The following is an 18,441-nucleotide window of genomic DNA, read 5'->3' as shown; positions in this document are numbered from 1 at the left end:
GGGCATGGGGTTCGAAATCAAGCCAGCTTGGGTCTTTTCAGCAGACTGACTTTTCTGAGTTTCTGTTTTCCCCATTAAAAAAAAAGGCAGCCTTTAAAACCACCACCTGCTGTAGAAGGGCCATGGTGAGGCTTCAGTAGGAGGCTGCCCATCCTAGTGGGGTGCTTGTTCACTGTGGGTGCCCCTGCAGGGAAGGTTGTTAGATTATGCTGTATCTGGCATGTGAGGAAACCGGCGCTGACCATGTGCCGCTTTCGTATGGGAGCTTTGGGCGGCCCGGGCACAGGTTAGCGGTGACACGGACACAAAGAGACCTGGATTTTGGTCTCTGCTTTGCTGATAACCCCTTGTGATTTTGAGCAAAGAGGTTCCTTCTCCTTTCTGTGCCTTAGTCTCCCCCATCAATACCATGATAAGATTGTACCTCAGCCCTCTGCTTTTGCTTGCATAGTTCTGATTTCAACCTAGGCCTAAGGCTAAGAGTGAATGATCCGAGTGGGGAGAGGGAGCCACTTGAAGCTGGAGGGTGGCTAGAACTGACTGGAGATTGCAGATGACAGAGATTCATAGCATTTTAAAAGTGGGTATGTAAAACCCAAGTGGAAATTTGGCAGGAACCAGGCAGGAACTTCTGCATTAAATAGCGGTTTCTTTTAATAATTGGGATGTCAAATGTCATTTTTCAGACTTCATTGTTTGCCTCTTGGAAACTTGTCTGAGACCAAATTCTTTGGCTTTGCCTGCCATGTAGTTTTCAACCGTGGTTGATCCTGGCTTGAGTAACTGATGGGCCATTTCAGCCAGTGGTGGTAAGTTAGTGGCTGTGGTGGAGAGAACCCAGACTGGGAATGTAAGACCAGACGTAGGCTAAACTTGACCGGTAAGCTGGTGTATGACCTAGGGCCCCTAGGCCACCATTTGCAAAGAAGGTGGTGGTCGAACTTGATTTGAACTTTTACTATTCAAGTTAGAGAATGGAGTGTCTCCTTCTACTGATGCTTATTAGAGGGAATGGAGAATTATAGAAAATTAAAATGGAGGAAATCTCTCCCATTTTCCTACAAATGAGGATTTTTAATATTTTTCTTTGTCTTTTAATGGATATATAGCCCACCTAGTTTCCAAGAAGGATTTGAGGTGACCCTAGTGTACATGTATTTAGTTTTTCATAGTTGAAGGCACATTCTGCTGAAGTTTTTCTCAGTTATCTTTACAGCAGACACATATTATGTAATCATTCTTGTGATGTTGGAATTTTGTGATCTCCAGTTTTTTGCTCGGTTCTGACCACAAAGATCTGTTGCCAACGCCACAATTTGGTGATCAGGCAGAATTGTCCTAGGAACAGGATGGATTTGGATTTAGAAACGTGGAGAGAACACTGCTGGGAAGGGAAGCTGAGTGTCCCTCAGTCTCTAGTTGATAGCTTGGGACGGGGAAGCATTATTGGGGGTTAGACAGAAAAGATTTGGGTTCTTGACTTGGTTGCTGTGTGACTCTGGCCAGGCGGCTGAAATTATCTACGCCGTGGTGCCCCCCTCTGAAAACGCGTGGCCTCTCGGGCAGCTCTCACGATGGTAAATCTTTTGTAAATTACAAAGCACTGTATGTTTCATGGTGACAGCAGTATTTTGCTCCCATTTAAGGAGTGCCCACAATATGCCAGGTACCTTGCTGAGCACTTTGTGTCTTGTTTGATTGCCAATTACTTACGATGTAGCTGCTGTTCTCCTTTTAGGGAGGAAGGAAGTGAGGCTTGGAGAGGTATATGGCAGAGCTTCGAATAGAATCCGGGGTAGTGTCTTTTGTGTCAAACCACACCTCCTATTATGGCTTAGTTTTCTGTCAGTGTCTTCAGATCCTCACTTAACCTATTTTTATAATTCAACCGGTAAAATTTCTTGGATCAGTGAATTTTGCATTTTTATGTGACATTCTTAAGGCATCTGAATTGGTGCCTACGTCTTGGGAGCTTATTTTTGGTTGTGAAAAGTGTATTAATAGCGATAATACTAGGAATGACAAAACCAGTAGGTAACCATTTATTGAGTATTGTGTGCTGAGTGTTATAAACATTAACTCATTTAATGTTTACAGGTAGAGGGTTGGTATCCCCATGTAAAATACGCAGTGGGACTCAGAAATACGTTTATAGTTGGCAAAGTGCTTCTGCACCGAGCACATGAATGGCTCACAGAACACTTGATATACGAATGAATGAATGAATGGATGAATGACCATCCTTACTGAAGGTCACTCAGCTATTAAGTGTTAGAGCCCCAGAGCCTGAGTTCTTAACCTCTGCGCTTCACGTCTCCCGGGTCACTCAGCAGTGTGTCCCTCATTGGCTGCGGCCTGATGATTGTCACGTGCAGTCCAGGCAGTCCTGACTGTCTGTTCAAACACTAACTCATCTCCTCCTGCACATGCTCTCTCCTAGTGGCCTTGTTCCCAGTTTACCAGACGACGTGGATGGCATCAGCCCCATTGCTGGTTTGGGGAATGGTGGTAAGTATACAAAGCCGGGCAGTCTCTTGAGTAAGAGTGAGGGAAGTAGACATTAGACCATGAAGGCCTTGTGGCCTTGAGCCTAGGACTGGGCTTCGATGTCTCCGGGGCCCAGGGCCTCCCCTGGCATGGCTAGGTGCTCCCCGTGGGCGCTCGGTATTTTACATACCTACTGAGTTGCTGTTCACCTGCTCTCTTAAACACTGGCCTGGGGGAACTGATGTCCTCCAGGCCCTGTTTCGGGAGTTCTTTTGTTGCCACCAGACGCGTAGAGATTCAGCCGGTGTTTGCCGAGCCGAGCGCCTGCGTGGAGGCTGCGTGTCGAAGTGGTGACCTGGTCAGGTGTGGAGGGCCTGCTGCCCCCTGCCGCCGCGTGGCTGCAGGCCCTGAGCACTGCCCTCTGAGCGCGGTGTGCCAAGGCCTTCCCGGCAGGCCGCTCGCTGGCTTCCATCTGCTGGCCGAGGCCCAGCATTCCGACAGCAGCCTGCCCTTTGGAGACAAATAGTTGGTCAGACCACGGGACACGGCGCCGAGGAAATAAGCAGTCTGTTGTGCGGAAGCTGGGTTGCGAGGAGCGTCTCTGCTGGGCAGCTCGGCTTTTGCTAAGCATTCTTCCCAAGTTTTGTTTCTGAAAGAAGCGAATGCTATTAGAAGTATCTTTGGGAAGTGCTAATAATTTGCCTTTTTAAAATATCTGAAGAGATATTTTGACTTGTGGGTTGTTTTTTTCTCTTTTCCAAAGCGAGGCGACTTGCAGAAGGAAGTTTTTAGAACAGACAGTGTAAGTGTCCTGAGGTTTATTTCTGGAGAATACTTAAAGGCCACCCTCAGGTTTTCCTTCAGAACCTGTTGACTTCTACCTTACACACAAAATCCAGCAATCGCTATTCTTTCTGCCGAAAATTGATGGGCCTGCTCCTTGCTTCAGTCCACAGTGTTTGTACATCGCTCTGTGCCCAGCCCGGGGCTGAGCACTGGGATCCAACCTTGAACGTGGTCACAGTCAAGCCTAGAAGATAGTTCAACAGAGAAGTGTCATGACAAATCATATAAAAAAAGGTGCTGTGAGGGAGGATGAGGGGGAGGCGGTCAGGCAAGAGTTTAAGACATTGATCCTGGAGCTGAGACTTGACGAACGAGTAGGACCTAGATAGGGACGCAGGCCTCGGCAGAGCACGGGGTGTCTGAGAGCCAGGGAAACAGATCTGTGTGCCCTTGTCTGCAACGCAGGGTTCTTTACAGTGTGCCCCTGCTCACCTCCACCTCCGAGCCTCTTGTGCCCACTGGTTTCTGAACGCCATGCCTGCCTCTAGGCCTTTGCCTGTGAAGTTTCTTCTTCCTTTTGCCTTCATCTGCCTGCTGCCTCTTTAAGACTCACCTCAAAGCTCACCACCTTCTTTGGCTCTCCCCAGGTTCACTTTGGTGTTCTTTCCTCTCTGGAACTTACACATTGCACTTACTTCATTTATTCCTGTTGATTGGTGACTTTAAAAACCTCCAGAATCAGACCCCTTCTTCCCTGAGTATCATCTTACTACCTGTGCTAAGCCACCGTGATCTCTGGCCTGGATTGTTCCAGTACTCTGGCTGGTGCCCTTGTCTCCCTCTAAGCTCCTTTCAGTCTGGTCTCGGTGAGGCAGGCCGAGGGAACCTGTCGAAACCCAAGTCCAGCCATGCTCCTCCGTAGCTTGGAGCCCTCTGGTGGCTCCCCAGTCCCGAGAAGAGCCTATAAAGCCAGGCACAGCCTGCCCCCCAGCACCTCCCTTACCTCCTCTCCTGCGGTCCCACTGTTTAGTGTCCTCCGGGCCCCTGCGGCTGGTTCTTACATCCACTGGGCACCCTCCCACCTCAGGTGTCTCCCTTTGCCCTTTTCTTCAGGTCTGCCCAGAGGACACCTTCTCAGTGAGACCTTCCTGATTTAGCCACCTTACTTAAAATAGCAATCCTCGCCCCACCCTGGATATTTCCAATCCTTTGCCACTGAATTTTTTTCCATAGCATTTATCTCTTTTTAACATACTATCTAATTGCCCTCTTATTTTGTTCATTGTCTGTCTTCTCTCTTGAGACTGTCAGCTCCATTTGTTTCGTTTCCTGACGTGGCCACATCTAGAGTGGTGCCTAGCAGAGAGGAGGCCCTCAATGCATATTTGTTGGAAGAATGGATTCATTCATTTACTCAGTGCACATTTCACCCAACACTTAAAAAGCACCAGGCACTTTCTACAGCATGGTACCAGTTTGTCTGCATCTCTGTCTTGCCTACTAGATCGAGAGCCTTTAGGCGGGATCAGTGTCTCTCTCACCATTGTTTCCCCAGCACTAGGATGGTGATTGGCACAGAGTAGGTGTGCGATGAATGTTTGTTGGAGTAGAGGAGCTGTGAAAAGCTTTGGGCGGTGGCAAAGTCTGTAATCGCCCTAAAGCAAGGATGGGGCAGTTTTCAACCTGTTGCCTGCTTTTGAAAACACTTCTTGGAACACAGCTTCCTTACTTATGAATTGTCTGTGGCTGTTGTGCTCCAGCAGAAGAGTTGGCCAGTTATGACAGATTTTAGGCTTTGCTTATGGCCTACAGAGCCTAAAATATTGATTGTCTGGCGTTTTAAGAAAAAATTTGCCAACCCCAGGCAGTTAGACATGCTTGAATTGCTGACACGGGAAGGTGGTATCCCGTTCAGTGAAATAACTTCCTGACGATCACAGAGGAAGCACCTATCGGGACAGTTGGGGTTGGCCACATGCCCAGTGCGTTTTGTGGGTTCGTTCTCCGACAGGTTACACTGGGGCTCCTTGAAGTAATTTGTAAATACCTGAAATATAATGGTTTAGAGCTTTCCCTGGACTCAAGTCAGTAAATCACAGTAGACAGAAAGTGCCAGCAGAATGTACTGTGGAAGCTGTTCATGTTTTTGTTTTTTTCTTTTCTGGGCTCTGTTCCCTAACAGGGATGCTGGGTGGTTTGCGTACCATGCCGTTTTCCTGTGTCTGTTTTACCTTTTTATAGTGCTCCCAAATGTGTCCGAAGAAACAGTGTCTCCCACCAGAGCACGGAACATGAAGGACTTTGAAAATGTAAGTGGAGATACCAGATCATCATCCCTAACAAATCACGTCTGCTGCCGCGGTCCAGGCAGGCCCAGGCGGGAGCTGTATTTCTTGCGAGGTGTCGAAGCTGGATCACGCCAGAGTTGCGGGCGGTGCTGCCTCTTGGGGGCGCTCTCCGTATGGCTGTTCCCTACCTGTGCAGCCGGCCCTTCTGTCCCGGGCCAGATGCGGGTTCTGACAGGACCAGCAATTTCCAGCTTTGGGGAGTTTGACGTATTTCTGGGGTCCTGAACGTCAGGATATTACCATACTGCCCAGCAGAGAGGCGCTAATATTTGCCAAGGGCTTCCCTGTAACGTGAGGCATGTTATTGATGGTCCCCACTTAATCCTTGCTATAACTCTTTGAGGTATTTTACATTTTACAGATAAGTCGTAAGCCTAGGAGAGACTCGCTTACAGTCACATGATACTTGAGTGGTGGGGCTGGGATTTGAATCCAGGTTTTTAAGGATTCCAAAATCTTTATTCCTGCCGCTGCTCTGTGCCACCTCCCTGCTTTTCATAGGCTTCATCTTTGTTGCTGTGGAACAAAATGCGAGCAGCCTGCGCCCAGGGCGGTTGTGTATAGCATCTGAGGACGCCTTACGTGGTGATGGATTTGGCCTCCATGCTTAGTGTCTTCCCGCATTGTGTCTTCCATTTGTTAACAGAGGGGGTTTGTTGTCAAGGAACAGGAAAATAAGGTTATTTTCCCAATTCCAATTCTCCTTAACAAGTTACCTGTTCAGCGCTCTCATTTGTCATGGGAAGAATTAGACCCTTCTTCATTTGCAGCCAAATGAAATCCATACTATGCAAGACACAGGAGATATTTATCAGGGAGAAGACGGAGGACGGAGAGAAGGACGTTCCACAGTTACGTCTCTCCCTCCCCAGTTGTCTTTACAGAACAGAGCGGTACTGTCTCTGGATTTAATTTAGAATACTCATTACTGCTAATAGTTATCTGCAAACCACCAGTGACCAATTGAAGAAATGACTTGTCAGATCTCTAATGGAAACAAGTAATTTCTGAGCTTTGAGTTGTTCTCATTTCAACTGTACAACTCCATCTATGCTGTGGGGTCTGGGGCCTCAATCAAATGAGATTTGATTATTCCACATCGTGTATAATTAAAACGTGCTCTGCTATTAAATGGCTGTTTCTGTTTTATCCTCAGAGTAAGAATAGCCACTGTTTATTGAGCTCTTGCTCTGAGCTGGGCACTTGAAAGATTTAGCTCTTCATGTATGTTACTTTAATATGGAAGCCGATCCGCAAGACACAGAGTTATTTAATTTTTGAAGGGCACGGCTTTGAATTTTATTCCTAGGTGGAAAAACTTAACAGAATCTTAGAATTTTCGTTTCGCGTGTTATTGTCTGCTTTTTGAGCCGGAAGGAATCTTAGACTTGAGTCCGACCCTAGGAGAAACTGAGGTGCAGGGATGTGACCTGGCAGACCGTGGCCCCTGGACCCAGGCTGCCTGCAGGTTCACTGCTCACGAGTGACCTCGGGCCAGTCGCGTAATCTGTCTGCACTGTCTTTAGACTGGGGGTGTTGACAGTTTCTGCTTCTTCAGGCTGCTGGCAGGATTAAGTGAGCACCTCTTGGCCCGACGCAGAGCTCCTCTCTTCACTGTTGTTAAATTCGTTATTAGTTTTTCTACTCTGCCGTGTGATTCAAGTGTCCCTTCTCCAGATGGGTTCTGGATGACCTAAATGCTGTTGTTCTGGAAGGCGAGAGGGAGTCTTCTGTGCCGATACATTTCAGGATTTATGCTTTTTCTTTATGGCTGTGGTCCTCCGGCTGCTGTTAGGTTTTTATGGCATTAATATTTTTTATTGTAGCATTTTCAAGAGCAAATTCTGCTGTTGAAATTGAAATGACCACAGTGTTCCCAGTGTCTCCCTTTCAAGTCTTTATGAGTCGCTGAAATGTTTCATTTGGCCTGAGCTGTTACGCGCATGAGCTCTACGCAGAGGTGGTCCGAACTTTCTGTGGGATGCTTGTAGGAAATGCTGTTGGCGTCGAATGCTAATTTTAAAGTCAGCATGCATATTAAGGAGGGGGTGGAATACTTTTGATTTACAAGGAAGTTCATGATTCCTCTTATGCTAGTCTCAGCTGCTGGGTAACTGGACATCAGGGTCTATTAGCTAAGGTCTAGCAAGACCTCGGCCTTCTTCTGGTTTGCTCAGAGTTCATCCATTCATCAACAGATATTTTCAGATATATGCTCTGTGCCAGTCTGTGGTCTGAGGCTCGGGAGTCTGCAGTAGATTAAGACCAGGGAGGTTTCCCTGTCATGAGACTCACAGGCCGGTTGGGGAGATAGATGGGAAAATGGTGCAGTGACAGAGGGAAGTACAGAGCGCTGTGGGGCACAGAGGAGGGCTCTGAACCTGGCTGGGGGGTTTCAGGGAAGCCTCCCTGGAGGAAGTGTTCCTTGAGCTGGGCCATCAGGGACAAGTAGGGATTAGCCAAGGTGAGAGGACTGGGAGAGCATCCCAGGCACAGGGACTCACCTGGGCAAGCGCAGCGAGAGGTGTGCTGGGTGCAAGGAGTTTAGGGGATTGTAAGTTCCCGTTGGCTGGAAGGAGGCTGTGTCAGGGGGTCCTGAGAGCAGTGAGGCCACTGAAGAAGGTAGGGGTCAGGGGTCTCGTATGTTACCCTGCTTTGGTTGACCTTTGTCCTGAAGACGAAGGACGGCCGGTGGGGGATGCTTATCTGGGAGGGAAAAGACCAGAGTTGTACTCTCAAAAGCCCCCTGGGCTGGAGGCCTGGCAACAGGCTGTCACTGAAAGGCTGCTCTGTGGCGTGGTGCTGGAGCTACGTGGCTGTGGTCGGGAGAGGTCAAGAAGTGAGGCTGAGACTCGGATCTGGGGGAGACCATCCCGTCCCTTCGTTTGACACACGGGCGCTCTGAAGCCCAGAGAGGGCGCTGACTCTTCCAGGCTGGGAACCAGGTCTTCCACACAGGCGGCCTTTCCTGCTGTCCTCTGCTGTCCCCTCTGTGTGAAAGCCACTTGCCTCCTTGTGGGTCTTTGCATTGCCGATCCTTTGTCTATACCTGCATCAGGTGAGGTGGTAATCACCTGTAGGGCAGGCCTTAGGGGGAGGAGCTGGCAAGTCTGCCTGTCTTACTGGTCCTTTCCAGGTGACAGCGCAGTGGGGGCTCCCGGACCTTGACCGGAGGAGGCCTGGCAGAGGCAGCGTTTTGTAAGACACTGTGCTGTGTAGTGTGGCCTGTTCTGGGTACTCAGGCAGTCAATTTCTCTTTCTCTTTCTCTCTCTGTCTCAACATTTTTTCGGTGAGTGGAGGAGACCCAGAATCTGGATCAGTATATCCAGTCCAGGTAGCTATCTTTATCTGTATATAGAAGAATTTAATTCTGGCTTTTTCTGTGACCTTCGGGACAGAGCATGGCATGGGTAGCTTTCTGCCTCTCTTAATACTGGTGGACAGCATTATTTCATGACTACTAGTTCAGAAAGACTTGTATTAAAAGGAAGGGCTTGAACCATAATTTACATAATCTCTTAGTGTGGGACATTCCAGGTTGTTTTGAATTTTTCACTCTTACAAAGCTTTGATGAGTCTCCTCGTGTAGGTCATTTTACAGTTACGTGATTATGTCCTTAGGGTAAATTCTGCTGCTCTTGTCTCATACCCGCCTGCCCGAGGTGCTGGTGTTCTGTGCCCAGGCCCCTGTTCCTTTGTGTTCAAAGTTCCTGGTCTCAGCTGAGGCAGGCCGAGACCCGGCCCTGTGTAAGGGGCTGCTTCCGTGTTGCTGAGGTCAGCATATGCCTCCTCCCTCACAGCCTGTGCTCCGGCCACACAGCCTGCTCTCACTAACCCACACGGGCAGGGCCTTCTCCGTGCTTCTCCCTCTGCCTAGAATCCTTTTTCCCTCCTTGAGTGGCAGGACCTTCGTGTCTCAGCTTGAAGTGTGACCTTGTTAGAGAGGCTGCCCCTAACTCCTTCCCCAGCTCTCTGGAGACCCCCATTATCTTGTCTGACAGCAGGCACTCAGCACCGGCCTTTTCCACCATGGATCTTACGACTATTTGTACTTGGGTGTTTTATTTGTGTGCTTGCTTAACGTGCGTCTCCTTTATCCCTAGTACTTAGCGCCCGACAGGATGGTGGGCTCTTGATAAGTATTTGTTGAGTAAGTAAATAGACAGACGAGCTTGTAGAAGAAACTAGATCTGTACATTTTGGTTACCTTGTCTGTAAAATGGGAAAATAATTTTTGTCTCATTGGGTTGTGATAAGGATTGAATCGGGAATGCCAGGACCGTGTAGTGGGAGGGGGACAGAGCTTGTAGTCGGCGTGGGGGCACGCAGAGCCCGCCTTACAGGAGAGCAGGCAGCAACCAGGCAAGCCGAGGCTAGGGACGCAGCGTGAGGGGTGCGTTTAGAACAAGGCAGGAGACCAGGAACCGTGTGGATGCAAGTCCGTGGAAGGGACTGAGGACTGTCCGTAGCTGGCAGACTGCGTGCTGCAGCCACTCTCCGTGGTGCTGGCTGTGTTCAGGATGGGGCTGGCCGGCACCGAGGGCCTTTGGATTCCAGTTTGGCTTGTGGCCGGTGGAATGTCTGGTCGGTGCTAAGCGCTGGGGTTCACCCGTGCTTCTGGTTCATCCTTGGCCTCCCGCTTACCATTGAAGGCTGTGTGTTCTCATACCTTTGCCCTCCAAAAACCTGGCCAGATGGCAGGCTGGGCAGTGTAAATTTTTACAATCTTTTTGAAGGCCATTTGGAAAGAGATTTTTATGGTCATAAAAATAGTATTACTCTTGAGCCTCGTAATCTGTTTTGGGGGAAATTTGTCCTAGGGAAACAACCCAGTGGGAGGAAAATGCCGTGTGCGTGAAGCTGTTTGTTGCCACATTGTGTACGGTTGGGAAAAATTGGGACAAGGGAATTATGTTTTACATTTGTTATCTCTCTGTCTTGCAACAAGTTCCTGAGGAAGGTGTTTCACAGATGAGGAAGCTGAGGTTGGAGAGATCAAATGACTTGCCTGTGAGCTTGGTGTGTTGAGAAACTGGAAAGAAGGCTTTGATGGTACAGCCTGTCTGCTTTCCACGGGACATCCTGAAACCATAAATGCTCAGCAGAGAAACGGCTAAATCACCGACTGTGAATCAGTTCAGTGGTACCTAGCGCTGTCATTGACTTGATACTTAACGTGCGGTTCTGCAGCAACGTGAAAAATACTGAGGATGTAATGCTAGGCTGGAAGGAATATAAAAGGAGTTGGTTTCATAATGTAGGTATATTCCAAGTGTTGCTTGGGGCTCAGTTTCTAAATTCTGTTACTGCTGCAGTATTGTTTGTTAATAAGCAGATGTTTGCCTAGTAACCGTTTTTATGATTTGAGGACGCGAGGGAGAGTATTGGACTCAGAAACTGATTCCAAAGTGTCCTCCTCATTTTATGCACCTCGTTGAGCTGTTGCTGGCAGAATTACCTCACGTGCGGTGTTGTCGACCAGAGATGAACTTGGAGCGGCAGGAGGTCATGGTTTTTATGACCTGTGTTTAGGTGAGTGGTCTAACAGTTTTTGGACTTTCAAGGAGCATAAAAAAAGTTGACGGTGGCCCAAAAGATGTGTCCGTTGAGGGTTTGAGTGAGAAATGGCTGTCCTCCATTTCCCGCTTGCCAGGTGCCTTAGCTCATGGTGTTGTCACGACACTCCCGTGAGGTGACTGATTTTTATCCTTATTTATAGATGAGCCAACAGTGGCTCAGAGATGTTAAATAGTTTTTCCAAGGTCACATGGCTCACAGGTTGGTGGCCTTGGGAGTTCAGTCTGTTTCTGTTGACCCCATGGCCCCCTTGCTCTTAGCTCCGGCTGCCTCGGGTCCAAAGATGCCTTGGGGTGAGCCTCAGCTTTGGGGACCCCGGCTCCAGCAAGCTGCTGAAACTGATCTCCAGAGTCAGATGAATTGCTGCGATTTCAGCGGGGCCTGGTTGGAGTTGTCCTGATTCTTTCCTGCGTTGTTGGATTTTGTCTGTCTTCCCTTCCTGATGGAGCTCTAGGCCAGGCAAGGCTTTTGGCCGAGGGAGGCAGGCGGGGTGACAGCAGCTCCTTCAGAATCTGTCCTTCGGAAAGAAGCTTCGGAAAGCACCACCCCGTGATCACGTTGGGACGTTTCCCGGCTCGGATGACTGCAGTCCACAGTCGCCCTGCGGCTCCGGGGGCTGGGATGCGGCAAAGTACAGCTCACGCGTCAGCTTGCTTGTCAGCGTTAGGTTTCTAAGTCGTGTGTGGTGGGTTTTATCTTGGGGGGTATTTATTCCTGGTGTATGGTAAGCTGTTTTCACTTTTTCCAGCTCGAGGTTTTTGTTTCTTTTTTCTCTTCTTGAGGTCGATTCTCTTAAAGGGGGAGATACAAATGAGAAAAGTATTAATATATTTTACGTTCTTGTACTGCGCTAGGCACAGTACCAAACGTTCTAACTAATTTCTTTCAATCCTGTAGTAGGTCTCTGAGATAGGTATTCCTTTAATCTGTAGAAAGGAATCCAGGCGCACAGAAGGATGAACTTGACTAAGGTCCTACAGCTAGTAAGGTGGTCTGGATTGTATTCATTCATTCGTTTGTGCGTGCGTTAACAGAGGTCGACTGAGCATCCCCTCCAGACACTGTGCTAAAGCCTTAAGGGAAACAGCCATAAACGGATAATATCCCTGTCCCCAAGTGGATTATATTCATGTAATTGGCATGATAATAAATAAAGGAGTACAGATTGTGAAAAGTTCTAGCAAGAAAACCAAGAGTTCTGTGTTCAGGAGTGACTCAGGTGGCAGTCACAGTGGTGGGGACCTCTTGAGATTGGGTAGTCGGGAAGGGCCTCCGAGATGGTGCCATTGGAGCCGAGGCACCGGGCACGTGCTGCGGGAAGAGCTGTGTGGGCAGACAGGGGCTTGGCTTATTTGAGGACCAGAAAGGAGGCCGGTGGGGCTGGAACATTGCGTGACAGGGTGATAATAGGACGAGGCTGGCGAGGAGAGTGGGGACCAGATCATACACCTCTCTGTGCCCATGGCAGGGAGTTTAATTCTAAGAGTGATGGACAAAAAACAATGGGGTGATCTGTACTAGATCTGAGTCTGAAGACCGTGGGACTCTCTTTGCATCCCATTGCCTTCAAGAAATTCTTAAATGTGTCCAGCCACCTGGGCAGCCGTTGGGCACTTGGTAACTGTCTCTTTATGATTCAGGCTGGAACGTACAAGACACAAGAGTGTGTGGTGCCCGACCTCTTAGAGATGGATTGATTAGAAAAAGCAAGTTATCAGCTGGTATAACGCAGTGTGACAGTTGCAATGATAAAGAAAGTAGAGGGTATATGGAAACATTTCGAAGGGTCTCCAGTCCAGCCCGATGGGGGTAGCCCGAGAAAACTTCATGAGGGAAGTGGTATTAAGTGGAGAACTAGGCTGGCATTGTTGTGGAAAATAGGGTGCCTGTACCTCATTGTATTCACCTGGGCCGGTCTGGTGTTTGCATTCACCTTCTGAAGGCTTATTTGCCTTTTTCTTATTTTTTAAAAACTTCTTTACCTATACGCAGGATACATATTCTTTCGAGTGTTGCTGAGAATTTTAGCAGTGTGTACAATGTGGGTATTTTAAGCAACCTCCATAAATATTTCATTGGTAGTTGAGTAATAGAATAAGGTTCCTCTTTATAGGAAGCATCTGGTGGGGTAGACTTTTTGTTTGAATGAACGTTTTATGTGCTGTTTCCTTAAAACATTTAAAGCAAGGCTTTAATGAACTTACCAGTGGTTTCTTGTGCTGTCCTTGTTAGCCACAGAGTTGAAAACTTAAGTGCTAACAAGAGGGCCAAGGACAGTTTGATGTAGAGTGTGCATATCATTTTCTTTTATCCAGTTATAAAAATATGTTGGTTAAAAAGCATTATATATTCTTACCAATTACTTTTTTTAAATGCTGAAAAAAAACCAGTGGGGATCATATTATCATTCACTAGTACTGTATTATCAGTTCTATTTTACTATATTTCATTTTAATTATTTAAAAAATGTTTATTTATTTATTTTGAGAGCGCGAGAGAGAGAAAGAGCAGGGGAGGGGAGAGAGAGAGAATCCTAAGTAGGCTCTGTGTTGTCAGAACAGAGCCCGATACTAGGCTGGATCCTAGGAATCCTGAGATCATGACCTGAGCTGAGGTCAAGAGTCAGGTGCTCGACTGACTGAGCCACCCAGGTGCCCCATCATTTTAGCAATTTTTTTTTTTTTTTTTAAATTTTTTTTTTTCAACATTTTTTTTTATTTATTTTTGGGACAGAGAGAGACAGAGCATGAACGGGGGAGGGGCAGAGAGAGAGGGAGACACAGAATCGGAAACAGGCTCCAGGCTCCGAGCCATTAGCCCAGAGCCTGACGCGGGGCTCGACCTCACGGACCGCGAGATCGTGACCTGGCTGAAGTCGGACGCTTAACCGACTGCGCCACCCAGGCGCCCCTTTAGCAATTTTTAAAACAGCTTTATTGAGAGATAAGTTACATGAAAAAATTCACCAATTTTAATATTGAATGAACTTTGACAGATGTGTACTGCCTTATAGCCTGTCATAATCAAAGTATATATATGTGTGTATATACACACATACGTATTAATACACATATATATATTAAATGATTTCTTTTTTGGTATATGTGTGTATATACAGTTCTAGGCTCATGTAACCATCACCACAATTAGAATACAGAACATTCCATAATGCCAAAAAATTCCTATGTGCTGTCTCTTTGTGGTCAGACCCTTTCTTCATCCCAGAGTTCTGGCAGCTAATGCTCTGGTCTTAGTCCCTATAATTTTGCTTTTTCCAGATGTCTTATAAATGGCGTCATACAGTAATATAATCTTTTGAGGCTGATTTCTTTCCCTTACCGTAAGGTCTTTGAAATTCATTCATGCTGTTGTGTGTATCATAGTTATTGATTATTAGTCCATCATATGGATGTACATTTTAGTTACTCACCCTTTGAAGAACATTTAGGTTCTTTCCAGGTTTTGGTGGTTATTATTAAAGCTGTAGTAAACATTTGTGCACAGGTTTTTGGGTGAACATAGGTTTTTATTTCCCTAGGGTAAATCCCTAGGATGGGAATTGCTGAGTCATATGGTAAAGGTAGTGTTAGAGTGTGTGTGTGTGTGTGTGTGTGTGTGTGTGTGTGTGTGAGAGAGAGAGAGAGAGAGAGAGAGAGAGAGAGGGAGAGAGAGAGAGACTGCCAAATGGTTTTGCAAAGTGGTTGTGGCATTTTGCCTTCCTATCGGTAGAGTATGAGGTTTCCATTTGCTTCACATCCTCATCAGCATTAGGTATTCTCAATTCAAAAAAAATTTTTAGTCATTCTAATCGGTACTAAAACTCATTGTAGCTTTAATTTCCGTTTTCCTAATGGCTGAAGGTGTTGACAATCTTTTCTTGTGATTATTTGCCGTCTGTATGTCTTCTGTGAAGTTCCTTTGAAAATCTTTGGCCTGTTCTTTAGTTTATTTGTTTGTTTGTTTGTTTAATTGGGTGGTTTTCTTACACCAGTTGTTCCAAAGCCATTTGTTGAAAATGAAAAACTGCCCTTTCTCCATTGAATTGTATTTGTACTGTGAGAACTAATAAAAGAACTTTGCTTAGAATGCAGTTGGGTGCCAGCAGGGGGAGCTTTCAATCCCGTCTCTTGTCAGTGGCACAGCCAGCGGGAAGAGAGGGCGCCTTGCCTTGCCTTGCCTTGCCCTTAGGTACTACTTTACTATCTTAGCAGGAGGAAGGAAGGTTTCTTACACCCGCAGCCCTTCACCCCCCTCCCCCACCCCCCCGCAGCAGCCCAGCCATCCAATGAGAATCCACCATACTTCCAGCTCCCGGTTTACTCTAGTGGACTTTTAGTTTACAACAGCCCATCCCAACTCCCCCCCCCCCCCCCCCCCCCTTCTCTGTAAAAGAGCACTTCTCACCTTATTCTCTGGGTTTGCGGGTGGGTCTGCAGCAGCTTGCTTGTCCTGGATTGCCATCTCTGCTATTCCTGAATGAACTCATCTTTTGCTGGTAGAGTAAATGGCAGTTTTATTTTTAAGGTTAGCGGTTGCTTTGTCAAACACTAATTAGCTGGGGGCACCTGGGTGGCTCAGCCAGTTAAGCGTCCGACCCCTCATTTTGGCTCAGGTCATGATCTCGAGGTTCAGGGGTTTGAGCCCCGCATAGGGGCTCTGTGCCGACAGCGCAGAGCCTGCTTGAGATTCTGTCTCCCTCTTTTTCTCTGCCCCTTCCCCATTCTCTCTCTCTCTCCCCCCATCCCTCTCTCAAAAATAAATAAATAAATGTTAAAAAAAACTTATTGGCTGTAATTGTGTGGGTCTGTTTGTATAGTCTGTTTCTTTGGATTCTTTTTCAAAATTGTTTTCACCCATCTAGCTCTTTTACTGTTCCATGTAAATTTTATAATCAGCTTGTTTCTAACTATAAGAAATCCTGTGGGGATTTTGATTGGGATTGTGTTAAATCTATAGGTCAGTTTGGAGAGAATTGACATCTTTATTATATTGTCTTCCAGCTTATGAATTTGGTAAGTTTCTTCACTTATTTAAGTTCTTGATTTCTTCAGCATTTTGTGGTGTTAACCATACTTCATGGTTTATTAGACTTATGTTTATGAATTTAAGTGTTTTGGAGGTATTGGAAAATGGTATTTAAAAAAGTTTCAGTTTCCAGTTGTTTGTTGTTAGTGTATTGAAATAACACTTGATGTTTGCATTTTGACTTTGCTAAACTCACTTATGAATTCTGGGATCTTTTTTGTAGATTCCTTGGGATTTTCTACATAGATGATCATACTATCTTCCGATAAGGATGATTTTAGCTCTTCCTTTCCAAATTGAATGCCTTTTATTTTTTCCCTTAACCTTATTACACTGGCTAGGACTTCAAATGCAATTTTAAATAGAAATTGTGAGAGTGGATATCCTTTTCCTTTTTCTTTTTTTAAATTTTTTTTTTTTTTAACGTTTATTTATTTTTGAGACAGAGACAGAGCATGAACAGGGGAGGGTCAGAGAGAGAGGGAGACACAGAATCTGAAACAGGCTCCAGGCTCTGAGCTGTCAGCACAGAGCCCGACGCGGGGCTCAAACTCACGGACCGCGAGATCATGACCTGAGCCGAAGTCGGATGCTCAACCGACTGAGCCACCCAGGCGCCCCCCCTTTTCCTTTTTCTTAGTGTTAGGGGAATAGCATTGTTTTTCATCTTTAATTAAATATATATATATTTTATAATATATATATATAAATATATATATAAATATATATATATTTATATATATAAATAAAATATATATATATTTATAAATGTATGAGTTTCTTGTAAATACCCTGTAGCATAAAGGAAGTTTCCTTTAATTCCTGGTTTGCCAAGTATTTATCTTGAGTGGCTGTTCGGTTTTGTCAGATGTTTTTCTGCAGCTATTGATATCATATATTTTTTTGTTCTTAGTTTTTTGGTCTGGTGGATTGCATGGATTGATTTTTGAATGTTGAATTAGAATTAGCTTTACATTCCTGGGGTAAGTCCCACTCATGAAGTATTAATCTGTTTTTTCAGTTTGCTAAAATTTAGTTGAGGATTTTCCATTTATGTTCATGGGTGACTTAATCTAGTTTTCTAAGTCATAATTTTCTTGTAATGTTTTTGTCTGGTTTTGGTATCAGGATAACATTGCCCTCTGTAAAATGCAGTGGCAAAGTTCCCTCACCTTCTGATTTCTGGAAGATATTGTATAGAAGTGGCATTATTCCTTCTTCCAATATTTGGTAGAAATTGTGACTGAAATAATTTTGTTTTCGAGTTTTCTTTTCTGGAGGGGTTTGAATTACAAATTCAGTTTTTAAAATAGATACATACAAGACTATTCTGTATATCTATTTTTCTTTGGTGGATTTTGATAATTTGTACTTGGAAATGTACTATTTCATCTGAGTTGTTCAATTTATATGTGTAGAGTTATATGCATTATTCTCTTACTATCCCTTTAATTGCTATGGGATCTGTTGTGATGACCTCTCTTTCATTTTTTGATATTGGTAATTTATGTCTTTTTCTTTTCTCTTTTTATCTTGGCCAGTCTTCATCAGTCATTTGAAAGAACCATCTTTTTAAATGATTTTTTTTTCTGTTTTCCGGCTTTCCATTTTATTGTTTTCTGTTCTTATGTTTATTATATCTGTCATGTTGCTTGTTCGGGTTTATTTTGTTCTTATTATGGTTTCTTAAGGTAGAAGCTTAGATTGTTGATTTGAGACATTTCTTGTTTTCTAACACATTTTAAATAGTATAAATTTTCCCCAATCACTACTTTAACTGTACCCTACAAATTTTGGTATATTTGCATTTCAAAATATATTGCATTTCAAAAGATAATTCAAAATATCTTCTGATTTCCCTTGAGACTTCCTCTTTGACCCATGGATTGTTTAGAAATGTGTTAATTTCTAAGTATTTGGGTATTTTCCAATTTCTTTCAGTTACTGATTTTTCTACCTTAAGTTTATTATGGTCAGAGAACATGGTTTGATTTTCAGTTCTGTAAATTTGTTAAGGTTTGTTTTATGACCCAGGATATCCATGAGCATATCCATGAACAAGCAAAGTGAACCTATAGAAAGTTGCAAAATAGCACAACAACTGGGGCGTCTGGGTGGCTCAGTCAGTTAAGCATCTGACTTCAGCTCAGGTCATGATCTTCCAGTTCTTGGGTCCGAGTTTCGCATCGGACTCTGTGCTGACAGCTCAGAGCCTGG

General features: G+C 45.4%; 1 protein-coding gene across 3 annotated transcripts in view; it reads left to right on the top strand.

Annotated features, from left to right (window-relative positions):
* The window catches only part of CDK5RAP2 (CDK5 regulatory subunit associated protein 2), a 170,555-nt gene that overhangs the window by 6,920 nt on the left and 145,194 nt on the right, over window positions 1-18,441 (top strand). For all 3 annotated transcript variants that reach the window (XM_078436550.2, XM_078436551.2, XM_078436549.2), the window contains exons 2-3: window positions 2,441-2,508; window positions 5,515-5,582. In XM_078436550.2, coding sequence (XP_078292676.2) covers window positions 2,441-2,508; window positions 5,515-5,582 — 136 coding nt within the window. The remainder of the gene's footprint in view (window positions 1-2,440; window positions 2,509-5,514; window positions 5,583-18,441) is intronic.

This window comes from Panthera onca, chromosome D4, assembly GCF_046562875.1.
Source record: "Panthera onca isolate mPanOnc1 chromosome D4, mPanOnc1 haplotype 2, whole genome shotgun sequence".
In the NCBI taxonomy this organism is placed as follows: Eukaryota; Metazoa; Chordata; class Mammalia; order Carnivora; family Felidae; genus Panthera; species Panthera onca.
Note: the sequence above shows the minus strand (reverse complement) of the source record. Positions and strands in the feature narration are given on the sequence as shown.